This window comes from Apodemus sylvaticus, chromosome 1, assembly GCF_947179515.1.
Source record: "Apodemus sylvaticus chromosome 1, mApoSyl1.1, whole genome shotgun sequence".
Classification (NCBI taxonomy): domain Eukaryota; kingdom Metazoa; phylum Chordata; class Mammalia; order Rodentia; family Muridae; genus Apodemus; species Apodemus sylvaticus.
Genome location: NC_067472.1, coordinates 52,891,924 through 52,905,212, shown reverse-complemented (window position 1 = coordinate 52,905,212; position 13,289 = coordinate 52,891,924). Strand labels below are relative to the sequence as shown.

At 53.8% G+C, this 13,289-nt stretch overlaps 1 protein-coding gene across 1 annotated transcript; it reads right to left on the bottom strand.

The window, feature by feature from the left end:
- Window positions 1-4,950: 4,950 nt before the first annotated feature.
- On the bottom strand, window positions 4,951-12,909 carry Ppp1r32 (protein phosphatase 1 regulatory subunit 32). Its single transcript, XM_052173081.1, has 13 exons — window positions 12,801-12,909; window positions 12,278-12,395; window positions 11,867-12,020; window positions 10,163-10,291; window positions 9,631-9,694; window positions 9,207-9,319; window positions 8,723-8,782; window positions 8,532-8,618; window positions 8,220-8,333; window positions 8,041-8,135; window positions 5,630-5,794; window positions 5,185-5,263; window positions 4,951-5,022 (listed from the first exon to the last, which is right to left on the bottom strand). Exons 1-12 carry the CDS (start codon window positions 12,907-12,909, stop codon window positions 5,194-5,196), a joined length of 1,278 nt encoding a protein of 425 aa, XP_052029041.1. The 3' UTR covers window positions 4,951-5,022; window positions 5,185-5,193.
- Window positions 12,910-13,289: the final 380 nt, after the last annotated feature.

Here is a 13,289-nt window from a genome sequence, read left to right as displayed (position 1 = left end):
AGCCGGGCGCCATCCAAGCTTAGGTTGGGTGGGAAGATGCCTTTGTGACTTGGCTGTTTCCCTAGGACCTCACCCAAGCACACACAAACACCTTACTTATTCAAACATACATCCTCTCCCCTTCGAAGAAAATAGCGTCCTTGCTGTCACTGGTTGCAGATGAGAAGCTTCTGGGCTCCCTCCCATCACAGGTCCCTCACCCAGTTAAGTAGCCTGAGAAGAAGGGCCAGGGGTCATGTGTGTTCCCTAAGCCACGGCTCTGAGCAGGTGGTTTCCTCTCTCTGGCTCAGCTTGACCTAGCTATCCCGAAGGTCTTTGGGAAGCTGGTGACGGACATGTGTTCCGCAAAGACTTTTCTCGGCAGATCTGTTTGGAGCAGCACCTGGGAGAAGCCAGGAGGACCCAGCCCTGCCCTGACCCTTTAAAAGAAACTCCCAGTGGGCGGCCCCTGGTCCCATCTCTCCCTTCTGCCTGTGTGGTTGTTTGGGGAACAGTTTCTGGTGAATGGGTGGCTCTCCAGATGGCCAGAGAGGAAATCAGAGAAGTTTCAGGCACTCCATCTGCCCGTGTGTATCATGCCCACCATCCTCAGCCCCCAACCCGCCCAGGGCCTCCAGTTCTCACAGACAGATGCCTCTGAACAACACCCTCTACCCCATCACTCTCCTGGGAGCCCTGTTTTCCCAGCTGGCCAGCTGTCAAGTCCACGAGCTGTTGGTTCTGTGTCATCACGTGCTCCCGGCCAGATGGTACCTGTCAACATCAGCTGTCATACTGCTATGACAAGCAGCAGTGTCACACATGTCTCTGTGCGTCAAAGGTACGGCCTGACCCAGCCTCACTCCCTCTCTGCCCTGCCCTGCACCCCCACCCCAATGCCGTCACCACCCTGCCTACATGTGTCCTCAGCATGCCCCCACAGGGAGATGCTCTGTGCTCTAGCTGCAGAGGGGAAGGCCCACAGAATATTCTCTACACCTGGCAAGCCGTGGGAGCTTAATAAAGGTTAGTCATAAGCAATGGAGCCCCTAGAACCTTTTCTAAGATCTCTGCAGCTTGAGGAAGGAAGCATTCTGCCACAAAGGTCTAGCAGAGTGTGACCCTGGGAACAGGTGAGGGCCCAGCCCTGCTGAGGGGCAGCCTCCCTGCCAGGTGGTTCAGACTGACTGTTCACCCACCAAGTTGGGATGTAGGGTCCCCTTGACCCCAGTAGGAAAGCTACTAGGGTCAGAGGCTAGCTGAAGGTAAAGGTAAGGAAAGGCTAAAAGGGAAGAGAAGAAGAAGAAGAAGAAGAAGAAGAAGAAGAAGAAGAAGAAGAAGAAGAAGAAGAAGAAGAAGAAGAAGAAGAAGAACAACAACAACAACAACAACAACAACAACAACAACAACAACAACAACAACAAACAACACAGCAGCTGTCCTGAGGGCCACACAAGGTGGCTAGGCAGGAGGCAGCACCACAGTCTCAGCTGTCTGCTACACAGATGCAGGGTGCCTGCTGACCAGGATCCTGTTTGTTGTTAGGGCGGGTGATACCCAGGAACCCAGTCAGGTACTTCCCCAGGCACACAGTATTATCCCACCCGTCCATCCACCTGTCCGTCCACCCATCTCTCTACCTACGTTCATCATGTTCTTCCAGACATTCTGGACAGTACTGTGCTGGGCTCTGGTGGGTTGGCTATGAACGAGAGAGATGCTGTGTGTGCCCTTGCCGAGACTTGTCAGTCAGGAGGTGACTAGAGAAGGCCCATGAGCACAGTCCTCAGATCTGAGCAGCCTGTCTTCTGAAGGGTACCCTTGTAGAAGGCCCTTTGTCCCTAGCCATGGCCCAGCCTCGACCCTCCCCCTCGCCATCCTCCTACACTTCTGCTCCCTTTAGGCCCACTGCAAAGGTCTCCAAGGAAGCAAGCTTGGCTTGTGGCTGAGTCATCCCACTGAGTGACAGCTGCCACTGAAGGGTCCCAGCTCTACCCCTCACCAACAGGCTGACTCAATCTCTTACGGCTGTGTGACCTGAGACTTCTCAGGCCTACCAAGCAGAGACCCTTACCATCACCACAGCTCAGCCTTGATCTTTCCAGATCCCCCTCCTGCCCCCAGGGCCCTAGGCTATCTTGCCCTCACGCTGTTCCTTAGACTGGGGCAGAGGACCCAAACTAGGAGCCAAGGATCATCTACCTGGAGGCAGGATGGAGCCCCTGTTGTAGGCAGAGACAGAAACTCAAGGAGCAAACATCTTCACCCCTCCTCAGGGGCAGAGTCCACAGCCCCTGCTCAAGAATCACTGGGTGCCCCACCTCACATGTTCTGGAAACTGATGTGCAGGGCACAGAATAAGGAGAGACAATGGAGAAAGGGTGTTATCAGACTCCAGTGTCTGTGATACAGACACCAGGTTGGGCCAGGAGAGAGAGAGACAGAGAGAGAGAGAGGACAAGTGGGACACATGAGCTCACTATGAAGTAAGTCTCATGGGAAACATTCAAGAAATGAAAACGGGGTTAGGGATGGTGAATGTATGTGGGTGTGTGTATGTGGGTTGTGCATGTGGGTGTGTGCATGTGGGTGTGTGTATGTGGGTGTGTGTATATGGGTGTGTGCGTGTATGTGGATGTGTGCATGTGTCCCTGTGTGTTTGCTCTGCAAGTTGTTATATACACATCCATTTGTATGTGTGTGGTGTATGTGTATGAGTATGTGTGTGTGGTGTGTGTATGGGTGTATGTGTGGTATGTGTGTATGAGTATGTGTGTGTGGTGTGTGTATGGGTATATGTGTGGTGTGTGTGGTGTGTGTGTGTGTGTGTGTGTGTGTATGTGTGGTATGTGTGTGTGTGTGTGATGTATATGTGTATGTGTACTAGAGTTTTACCTTGAATGTCTTCAATTGCTTTCCAACTTATTTTTTGAATTCAGCCAGACTACCTCCAGGAGCTCCAGAGATCTCCTGTCTCTCCTTTCCCAGAACTGAGATTGAAGACACGTGTTACCACGCCCAGCTTTTGTCCATGGGTGTTGGGGGTCTGAACTCCAGTTTTCATGCTTATGCAACAAACACTACCAACTGAGCCCTCTCCCCAGCCCTTATACACCCTATTTTAATGTGACTGTGTATCCGTGTCTTTGTTCATCCCCGTGTCTACATGTGCATGTGTCTGCACAAATGAGCATCTGTGTGTTGTGTACATGTGTTCCAGGTGTGCTCATGTTAATTGTTCTCTCTCTCTCTCTCTCTCTCTCTCTCTCTCTCTCTCTCTAGTCTTTTTTGAAACAAAGTCTCATGTAGTCCAGGCTGGCCCATGTAATCGAGGATAGTTTTTAAATTCCTGATCCTCCTGTTTCTGCTTCTTTAGTGCTCCTCCTCAGATACGTGCCATTGTGCCCAAGTATCTAACTGAGGTTATATTTTGTTGGCATAAATGCACCATGTTTGTGTATGGGTGTCTTCAGGGCTCTGTGTCCTTTTTAACTGTTTCCATGTGATTCTGTTTTGTGCTATTTCTCTCCCCTCACCCCCTGTGTGTGTGTGTGTGTGTGTGTGTGTGTGTGTGTGTGTGTGTGTTGAGAGAGAGAGAGAGAGAGAGAGAGAGAGAGAGAGAGAGTGTGTGTGTTTTGGCAGGGAGGTCCGCTGGTAGTTGTGGATGCCCTCACCGCACTACGAAGTTATAACAAGACCTTTTAGGGATCCAGGTCCGTTTCTAGGTTGGTGACTCACCTCTAGTGTTGAAGGCCTTGGACCAGCAGGTACCCACGCACAGCCTGTGAGGCTCTTCACTGGGCCCTGAGTCTGATTCTGTTTAGAGCCCAGAGACTCTGTGTCCCTGACTCCCCTCCTCCAACCCTGGGAGGGACCAGCTGGAGCCTCCCACAGCCCACATGGAGCCCCTGCCAGGCTATGGACAGCCCCCCAGGCCTACTACACAGGCCTTTACCAGGTACGACTGCACTCCAGGGCTAACAAAACTACAACATGGATGCCCACTGAGAAGCACGAGTGGACACAGGGGTAGTAGATGGTTGTACGTGAGGACCTGCTGGTCGATGGCCTCCAGCATTAGCCGTGAGTCACTAACCCACAGGCAGGCCTGGGTCCAAATGATGACTTGTTATAACTTCATTACCAGGCTGAACTTTGAGGGGAAGTCCCCAAGTTCAGGACCGCCATCTGGCTGCCCTCTAGGACTCCTTGCAACTCACATGCTTCTTTAGGATCTAGGCTCCTGAGTATAAAATAAAGGTTGTTGCTAACAGAGCCACATATACAGCTGCACAGTTGTGCACTGCCTGGCTGAGTGATAGCAGGTGCTGAGAGCCAGGCTAGATTTTGCCTTGTGGATGAGAAGCAGCAGTGCCCAGCTGCCCCATCTTCCAACACATTTGCTCTCTGGGCACTGTGCTCAGTGGGGTATCCCTCTAACCAACAACTTGTTCTCACTCTCACAAAAGATGTTGTCTTCCTCCGGTTGCTTGGCTGGAGGGAAAGTCAGCCTTGTCATCAGCCTTCCACCCTGTGCTGGTGTCTAGCTTGCCCATCTCTCACAGACCCCGCCTCCCCTTGATCACAGACCCCGCCCCCATCGAGCACAGACCCCACCCCCCTCATTGTCCTGGCATTCTTCCTGGCCTATCCCTATAGACCTCTCTCTTTAGAGTCTATCAGTGGGACCCAAAGGTCCTGCTTTAATCCACGCTCCCATTTGTATCCAACCTCCACCCTGACCTTACTGATCACTATCCCAGACAGCACAAGCTGAGGGGCATATCCCAACAGGGCAGGAGACTGAGCATGATGCACTTTGTCGGCTGAGCCACTGTGACACAGATGCTCTGAGTCCCCTGACTTCAAATCTGGCCCTGAACCTCTATACCCAGACACACACTAGCTCAACCCTTCCCCAGCACCACTCTGGCCGACACTGACTGAATACCGTGCTGGTTCAATGTTCTTTATTTCCTTAGTAAAGTAACCGAGGGAATCTTGGGGAGAGTAGGGGAAGGAGCTTGTCCCATCATGCCGAACCTGGGAGGAAGAGACAAAGATAAAGTCTGAGGGGGAGCCCTGGGGTGGCTCCGAACACTCTTCAGCAGAAACAAAAGACCTCCTGATTCCCAATCCCTCAAGCATTACTTAAACCAGGGCTTGGGAAGGGGATGGGTGCAGGAGGGTGTCCTGGCCTCTTACCCCCCAGACTCAGCTGGAAGCTGGGTAGCGGCTGCTATGAGGCACGTCTCGATAGAAGGGGTCAACTGAAGTCAAGGTTCTGCAGGAAGAAAGGAAGCTGATAGGAGGACGGGTGACCAGGCCTGGGCCTCTCTCCTCTACCTCCCTCCTCCAGATCCCAAGAGCTAGCCAGGCCCAGACAAGGACAGCCAAGCCACAGACATTCTCTGTCTGCCAACTGGAGCCTTTACTGTCCAAGTGGAGGCTTTGAAGAACTGAGCAGGAGTCACAGGGGGGATGGGCCCACAGTTCATTCATTTTTAAATCCATTTCCCACAGCCCCTGTCGCCACGCTGGAGGTGAGACATGCAGTGGAAGGGTGGGGCTGAGGGAATGAGTCTGGCCAGGTAGGAGAGCTGCAAAGTGAGGGAGGGGTGGCAGGGGCAGAGCCAAGGGTGCGTGCTACCTTCCCACATGGGGGTGCAGGTGCCTCAGGGTCTCCGTGGGATTTGGGGTGGAGTCCATGTGGGTAGTCGGCTCACTGAGGGCATAGGCTCCTGCTTTCTGGGGCTGGATGCCACCTCGAGTCCAGCCTTCTCGATCCAGCCCCTTGGGGATGTTCTCGAAGTACCTAGTATGGTGCGAGGGGCCTTAGATACATCTCGCCCCTTCCTGAGGCTCATCCCTCCCTTCACCACCATCAATCGTGGGCCCCGGAGCTGTCCAGTCTCCCCGCCTCTGCCCATGTGTCTCCTCTGCCTGTCACGCCTGAGCCCTTCTCCACCGAGGACACTCACTGTCCCCATTCCTGGAGCTGAGTGCCTCTACCCCACTCCAAAGGTGCGACGGTGTGGAGAGCAAAGGACAGGATCTGTGCTGTTCCCACCTGTGGCCCTGCCAGCACCCAGAAAAGAGCCTGCTCCATCAGTCCCCTCTAAGCTCTGGTTCCCTTCCATTATCTAAGGAACTGAGCCTTAGGCCGGGTTCTGAGACACCAGTGAGTAAGATGGACCCCACCCTGGCTTATGAAGACGGAATGACAGGATGCCTATAGGTCTATTTGGAAATCAGTGATTACAACCCCTAGGGGCTTCGGGATCTCCAGCAAGAAGCAGGGTGTCTGATAGCTGCTGGAATTCCTGACAGGTAATGGAGGCAGGGTGTGTCAGCAGGGTAAGGACCTGCAGAAAGCCTGGGGTTTGAGGAGGGCCTCAAAGGGGGAGCCGTCATTTAAGGAGAGACACATTTTGTCTGCCAACACCCAGAGTGCTCCCCTGTGGCCCTTGTGGAAAGAGAGCAGTTACTGTGTTGCCAAGCTAAGCCCTAAGAGGCCCCAGAAGCCGCCAAGGTGTCTTCAGCTGAGACCTCTATTGCCCGCTGGTCCTCAACCAGACACTCTGAAGTCTCCACTCCAGTGTCAACACCCTGGTCCTGGCTCTCCTACTCCTCCTCTCCCTCTCGCCACACCCTGATGTCATCACTAGGTTTGTCCTCCAGGGCCTAGGTTAGTGTCTGCCCTCAGTCAGGATTCAGGGACAAGCAGGAAGTGCCCTAGAGCCAGGGTTGGAGGAGAGAAGCCTGACAAGCCAGAGGAACATGGAATACTCAGGCTTGGGGGCAGTGTGTGTGTGTGTGTGTGTGTGTGCGCGCGCGCGCGCGCGTGCGTGCGTGTGTGCGTGTGTGTGTGTGCGCGCGTGCATGTGTGCATATGTGTGTGTGCATGCGTGTGTGCGTGTGTGTGTGCGTGCGTGTGTGTGTGTGTATGTGTGTGTGCGTGTGTGTGTGCCTGTGTGTATTTGGCTAGATCAGAGGTGTCCTGGGAGGGAGCTTGGCTTTCCAGCTCTAGGATCCTGATCCCTCACCCCAAACCCACTTCCTGCTGGAGTGAGCTAATGCACATGTAATCTCAGCGCTTGAGATACAGAGACAGAAGGAGCTTATGCAACAAGCTCTAAGCCAGTTTAATCTACAGAGAAAGTTCCGGGCTAGCAGACTGTCTCAAAATAAAAAACCAAGCCAGGCAGTGGTGGCGCACACTTTTAATCCCAGCACTTGGGAGGCAGAGGCACGCAGATTTCTGAGTTCAAGGCCAGCCTGGTGAGTTCCAGGACAGCCAGAACTACACAGAGAAACCCTGTCTTGAAAAACAAACAAAAAATAAAACAAAAAATGAAAAAATAACACACACACAAACAAACAAAACCAAAGGCATTACTTTCCTTCTGCTGCTCCTATATGCCCTTCCCAGCCCTAGTTTCAGAAGCTGTCCCTGTGGCTCTCGGGGCTGCCTTTCACCAGAAGCCCTCCTGCAGGCCTCAGACCCTAGCTCGCCTGCTGAGGGAGCGCTGAGCCCTTCTGGTGTGTGATGGATACAGTACCTTAAAAACTGATGGTTTTGCTACTGCAGAGCTCCGCATTCATTCACCCTTCCCAAGCTCAGCAGCCTGGCCCTGGCCCAGGCCCTGCTCTGCCTGTCCCGCAGCGCTACCCTTGCGTTGCCAGAATGTTTCTCCTGAGCAAAGAGCCCCGTGAGCCTTAATGCCATCCTGGGGACAGCTTTTTAACCCTGACTGGTGGGCCTGGGATGTGACTGCCCTGACTCTCACCCTCAGGCCGGTCCAAATCAGAGCTGTGAGCCTTACACTGTTGCCTTGCATTTCTGCCGCAGGACAGCTGGCCTCATAACACCGCATCACCGTCTATTCTCCCTTCCATGCAACTTCCATATGCCCCCTAAAGTCCGTCCTCCCAGGGAAGGGCCAGCACACGATGCTCAGCTGAGGGTCTGTGTCTGGAAGAGGCTGTACCCTCATTACTTTCTCTGCCTCAACTTTCAGTCAAATTGGTGTCAGCTTTCAACCAGGAAGGGAGCCTCACCCTTGGTTGTAGGTGGTCAGGTACCGTTGGTCTCTGTCCTGTTCATAGGAACTCCGGACATAGCTGGGGTTGTTAAGAGTGAACCCTGTGGGCTCCTGTACAAGATGAGGACAGGGGGATGAAAGGTCAGGACTCAGGAGCATAGTTAGGGACCGGGATGGGCGCGGTGGCAGCCTCACCTTGTTCCCCACAGACTCCCTGCCAAGCAGGGCGACATTTGTCTGCTGCATCCGCTGGGGAGGCTGGTAGGACCTGTGGCTCATGCTGGCAGGCTGTGAGCCTGGAGTAGGCATCTGTAAAGAGCAGAGAGGCTGCGAGGCTGGCTGAGGTCATGTGATGGAGAAAGGATGGACAGAGGCTCCCCAACCCCCGGCCAAAGTAGTCCATGCTTCCAAGCACAGGGCTCCAGCCCAGCCCCCAGCTCCATGCTCTGCCTGCTGCACCCTCATCTGCCTCTCTCCTCCTTCCCTGCTGGGGCCCCTGCCACTCACTCTGGGGTTCAAGGTCCTTTCATTTACTCGGCTGTATCCAGTGTCCCGATCAGAACCTCTGGCCAGCACAGGGAGGAAGTCACTTCCCTGGAGGGAGCAAAGAAGTTGTAGGTCCCACTCCTTCACAATTACAAGCCATGTACAAGTATCCCCATAGGTGGTCCCGGCCCCCCCAGCAGCACAGAGCTCACCTGAGGGTGACTTATAGGGAGGTAGTCTGACTTGGTGATACTCCGTCCTGGATGGAGAACCTGGAGAGGATGCTCAGTAGAAAATCAGCCTAGCCTCCCTTTCCCCTCAACGGCTCCCACACCCACTGATTCCAGCCTCTGCTGTGCCAAGCATGCAGAAGGGTTCTATACTGACAGATGTGACTGGGGCAACAGAGGACTAGGTGGAGTTTGGGTGGAATGACCAACCCCTGGTCCAGAATGGGAGCCAAGAGGGAAGTTCCCATCTGAGCTCTGAGCATCCTTCACCTCGCCCCTCCACCTCCTTGTACCTCAGTATTGTCAACTGTAAAATGGGACTCTTAAGCAGTGCCATTCTCTCGTTCTCTGCCATTCCACACTTGACTGGAGGGCTTTGTGTCCAAAGCTTTATAAGTAACTACAGCACCCCCCCACCCCTGCACCCCAGTCTTGAGGATGTTGATGCTCTTGAGCCCACACTTACAGGGTCCCCAGGAAATGCCTGTGAGGGCGGCTGGAAGACAATGGGGTTCTTGGTAGACTCTTCCGTGAAGCCAGTCTCTTCTTTGGCACCAATTGTCTTCTTCAGTAAAAGATCTGCAAAAGCCGCAGCCCTCTCTGCTTCATGGGTCTACTTCAGTGTCCCAGGAGGAGGGGAATGGACTCCAGGGGCCAGGCCAGGAAAGCAGGAGGAAGGATAGGAGCTGACAGTCGGGAGTAACTGTGCTCGACCCAAGTGACCCTGCTACCACTGCAGGACTGGAATCAGCCCGGGGTGGAAGCTCCTCCAGCCACCCATTTGTCAACCCTCCTTCCAGACCCCACATGGTAGCAGCTGAGAACTGCGCCAGCTCCAACCCTGAGTCTCCTACGGGCTGGAGAAGGAAGGTGAAATTGGGAGGGCCTACCTGGGTGGTTTGGAGGCTCCTTGATATACTTGGAATTGTATTCAGAAGTCATGAAGCGTGGGCCCTGGAACATACAAGGCAGAACCTCAGGATCACAGTGGGTAAGGGTGGAACGCAGACCCTGCGGTGGTGGTGGTTGCCCTTTGGATGTGTGAGCACCCAGTGGGCCTGGGAGGAGGCAACGAGCACGGCCCCTCAACAGACATCCAAGATGCCCGACGAGGCATGGCACTGCTCCGTGAAAATCCTAAATCACACAGCATGCTGACTTTGTGGAAATGACCCCGAGGAACCCAGACAAAAGTGAGGGGGTCACGATGAAGCGGGACAAGCTGACAGAAGAAAAAAACATATCAGCTTGGTCTGGGACAGGATGGTGTGGTGGCCCGTTCGATGCAGTTTGAGAACTATCACATTGAAAATGCCTTGCTCTCTGCGTTGTGTCAGGACCCAAGGCCATGTGCAGTGGCCCCACAGAGAGCAACCACAGGCCCAAGCTCTGCAGGAGGAGGAGGCGGGCGTGTCCACTCACATAGTGCGAGTTCTCCCACTCCGTAGAGCCCTTGCCCTGCTGCTGGTGGCTCAGGGGAATCTCCTTGGGCTCCAGTCCTGTGATAGTCTGAGGCCCGTGGTCCTGGGTGTCGAAGTGGACCTTCCTGACCTGGAGGAGTGAAAACACGTGATCGTCCCGGCAGCTGAGAGAGCGCCCGCCCGTCACATTCCATCCTCCGCTCCTGCAGGGCACCCTCATGGCAGTCTGTGTGGCTCTGTTGCAGTGACAGGTGATACAGGAGGGGCCCCTGTGTCACAGCTTGCAACATCTTGCTCATGGTGATTCTCGCACCCTGACAGCAGTCTGTGCGGACTTTGGGTCCTCAGACTGTTGCAGGCACTTAACCCCTGGCTGGGCCCCTCACCCAGGAACTCCTGCCCCAGGGCCTTTGCACTCATAGCTGACACTGCTTGGAACGCACATCCCTTAGGAAGCTGTGGCTAGAGGAATAGCTCTTCCGCACTTTGCCCAGTGTTTCCCACGCGAACTTCCTTCCCAGCCTTGGGCTTCTGTTTTGTCCTTCCTTCCCCCGGGCTGCACTTCTCTCTGCTCTGACCCCTTCCAAAATTTTTTAATTTTATTTTACATTTTAAAGGATTTATTAGCCAGGCTGTGGTGGCACACACCTTTAATCCCAGCACTTGGGAGACAGAAGCAGGCAGACCTCTGTGAGTTCAAGGCCAGCCTAGTCTACATAGCTAGATAGCTAGCTCATGGACAGACAGGACTATACAGAGGAAACCCTGTCTTAAAAAAGAAAAAAGAAAGAAAGAAAGAAAAAAGAAACAGAAAAGAAAGGGAAAGAAAGGAAAGGAAAAGAAAAGAAGTTAGAAAAAGGAAACCAAAAATGAAAAAGAGAGATTTGTTAGTATTTTATGTGTCTGAACTTGTATATGCCACATGGAAATAGGTTCCCACAAAGACCAGATGAGGACATCAGATACCCATGATGAGGATGAACTCACATCCTCTGGAAGAGCAGCGAACACTCTTAACCTCTGAACCATACCTCCTGCTACCATCATTGTCATTATTTAAATGAGATATGGTCTCATGCGGCCCAGGCTGGCCTTAAACTTGATGTGTTGCTAAGGATAACTTTTTATCCTGCTGCCTTCCTCTCCCCAGTGCTAATATTACAGGCAGGGACCACTGTGCCTGGCTTACGAAGCAGTGGGGGACGGAAGTCAGGTTCAGGAATGTCCAGCAAATGTGTTACCCACTGAGCTCAGCCTAAGCACACTCCCTCCAAATTCGAAATGTATTCAGAGTAGATTGCTTGGATGAACCGCTACCTGTCCTCATGACCGTGGTGGTGATTTGAAGGGTGGTAATGATGACAGAAGCGAAGAGGTCGGGGTGACTGTGATAGGGACCTTGAGGCATGAGGGTGGTGGCAAAAAGGGTTTGAATGTATGACTAGGATCTGGGTATCTGTGAGGATGGAGTCTGAGTGAGGGTGGGGACAGGGCTGCAGGGAGATAGGGAGAGAGAGTGACAGCGGGGATAAAGACAGGGCCACAGTGGGGAGTGGCCCCTCACCCTAAACTTAGGCTCCTCCGTGCTACTCTTCTCAGCTCTGTGCAATGCGTGGAGGTACTATTCCCGCTTGCTAGAAGGAACCCACCCTACCTGTCTCCCTGGAAGGGGCTCACTCCTTCCCAGCAGGGGCCCAGAACCGACCTCCTTGGAAACTGGTCCAGAGTTGATCTTTTCTCGCCCGTAGCCAGAGGTTGTCTGGTGCAGGTTCCAGGGCAGGGGTTGCTTGCCATCAGGCACTTCTAGGGGAGAATAGCTCTGACTGGTCACAGACTTGGAAGCATCATGGATTTGTTCCCTAAGGGGTGGGGGAAAGCAAGAGATGGGACCGCCGGGGCCACCTTCTTTTGTTCTGGGGCTGCAGTACTTATTCCTAGAAGCTTCTCCCATACCACTCCCAAATGTTTCAAGAGTCTTTCTTGGCCCTGGGGCCAAACCTGGGCAGCATGCCTAGAGACATCATCCAGGCCTTGCTTTGGAGCCGGGGGCAATGACATCTCTAATATTTAAGGTCCAGCAGGGCAGAGGAGGAAGGTAAGAGCAATGGAGATGTACCCCAGGGCAGGACTGTCCAGGGTGTCCATGTGCGGCTGGTAGGTGACCAGGGGTCGATAGTTGGATTTGTAGCCTGTGCCTACATGGCTTCCCATGCGGGGCTTGAAATCCTCCCGACCTGCCAAGGGGCAAGAAGGAAACAGGACCAAAGGTCATCAAAAGGGTGAGGAGAGGCTTCCCAAGCAGAGCTACTAGGGCCTGGGGAACACTACGTCAGGGGAATACCTAACAACCCAGGTGACGGGAGCAGTGTAGGCCTGGCCCTTAGAGGACTACGATGCCGGAAAACAGAGCCATGGCATGGGGTCACAGGGACCATGTGGCAGTCACACTTCAGTGACAGGACCAAGGAAGGGGACAGCCAGACAAGGCCACCTTGACAGTGTGAGCCTAGGGCTCGGGGAATAGAGCCGCTCTGTGTGGCAGGTCACTCTCTGCTAGGATTGGCCTAGGACTGTGCCTTTCCTGGTCCCTCTTCCCTTCCAGGGTCCTGAAGGCAGCACCCACGTAGAGGAGTCCTCACCATAGGCTGTGCAGTAGCTGGTAGCATAAAACTTCAGAGGGTCAGAACATCCCCCCGAACTCATCTTCACATAAGGAGAGACAACCCCGAGAGGGAGTTTTCCCATCATGATGCTGTGGGGCAGGGCCCCACGGGCCTGAGAAGAAACCCAGGAAATCCTGATGAGTCCTGACCCCAGGCTTCAACCCCAGCAGTGACACTCAGTCACCCCCTCATAGACCCGAGTCATCCTCACAGGCTCCTGTTCCCGTTTCGCAAGCCAAACAAAGAACCCATCTTCAACTCTCACACTGGTGTGTCTCTTACCAGTGTTCGAATGCCCGCACTTTACAGCCAAGAAACGTGCCAAGAAATGATTGAAGCTCTTGACAAGAGACAGAGCTGGGATTCAGACTTGGGGTATCTGCTCCCTAGTCCTCTGCTCTGACCTCGTATATGTGCTTCTTAGAGAGTACATGACCAGATGACCGCCTGCCTGAGATTTCCCTC

Coding starts and splice junctions, on each gene's coding strand:
- Ppp1r32 (XM_052173081.1), bottom strand. CDS start 12,909: ATGATGGGAAAACTCCCTCTCGGGGTTGTCTCTCCTTATGTGAAGATG. Junction 9,695..10,162: donor AGTGGGAGAACTCGCACTAT/GTGAGTGGACAC, acceptor TGTATGTTCCAG/GGCCCACGCTTCATGACTTC. Junction 8,136..8,219: donor GGGAGTCTGTGGGGAACAAG/GTGAGGCTGCCA, acceptor CATCTTGTACAG/GAGCCCACAGGGTTCACTCT.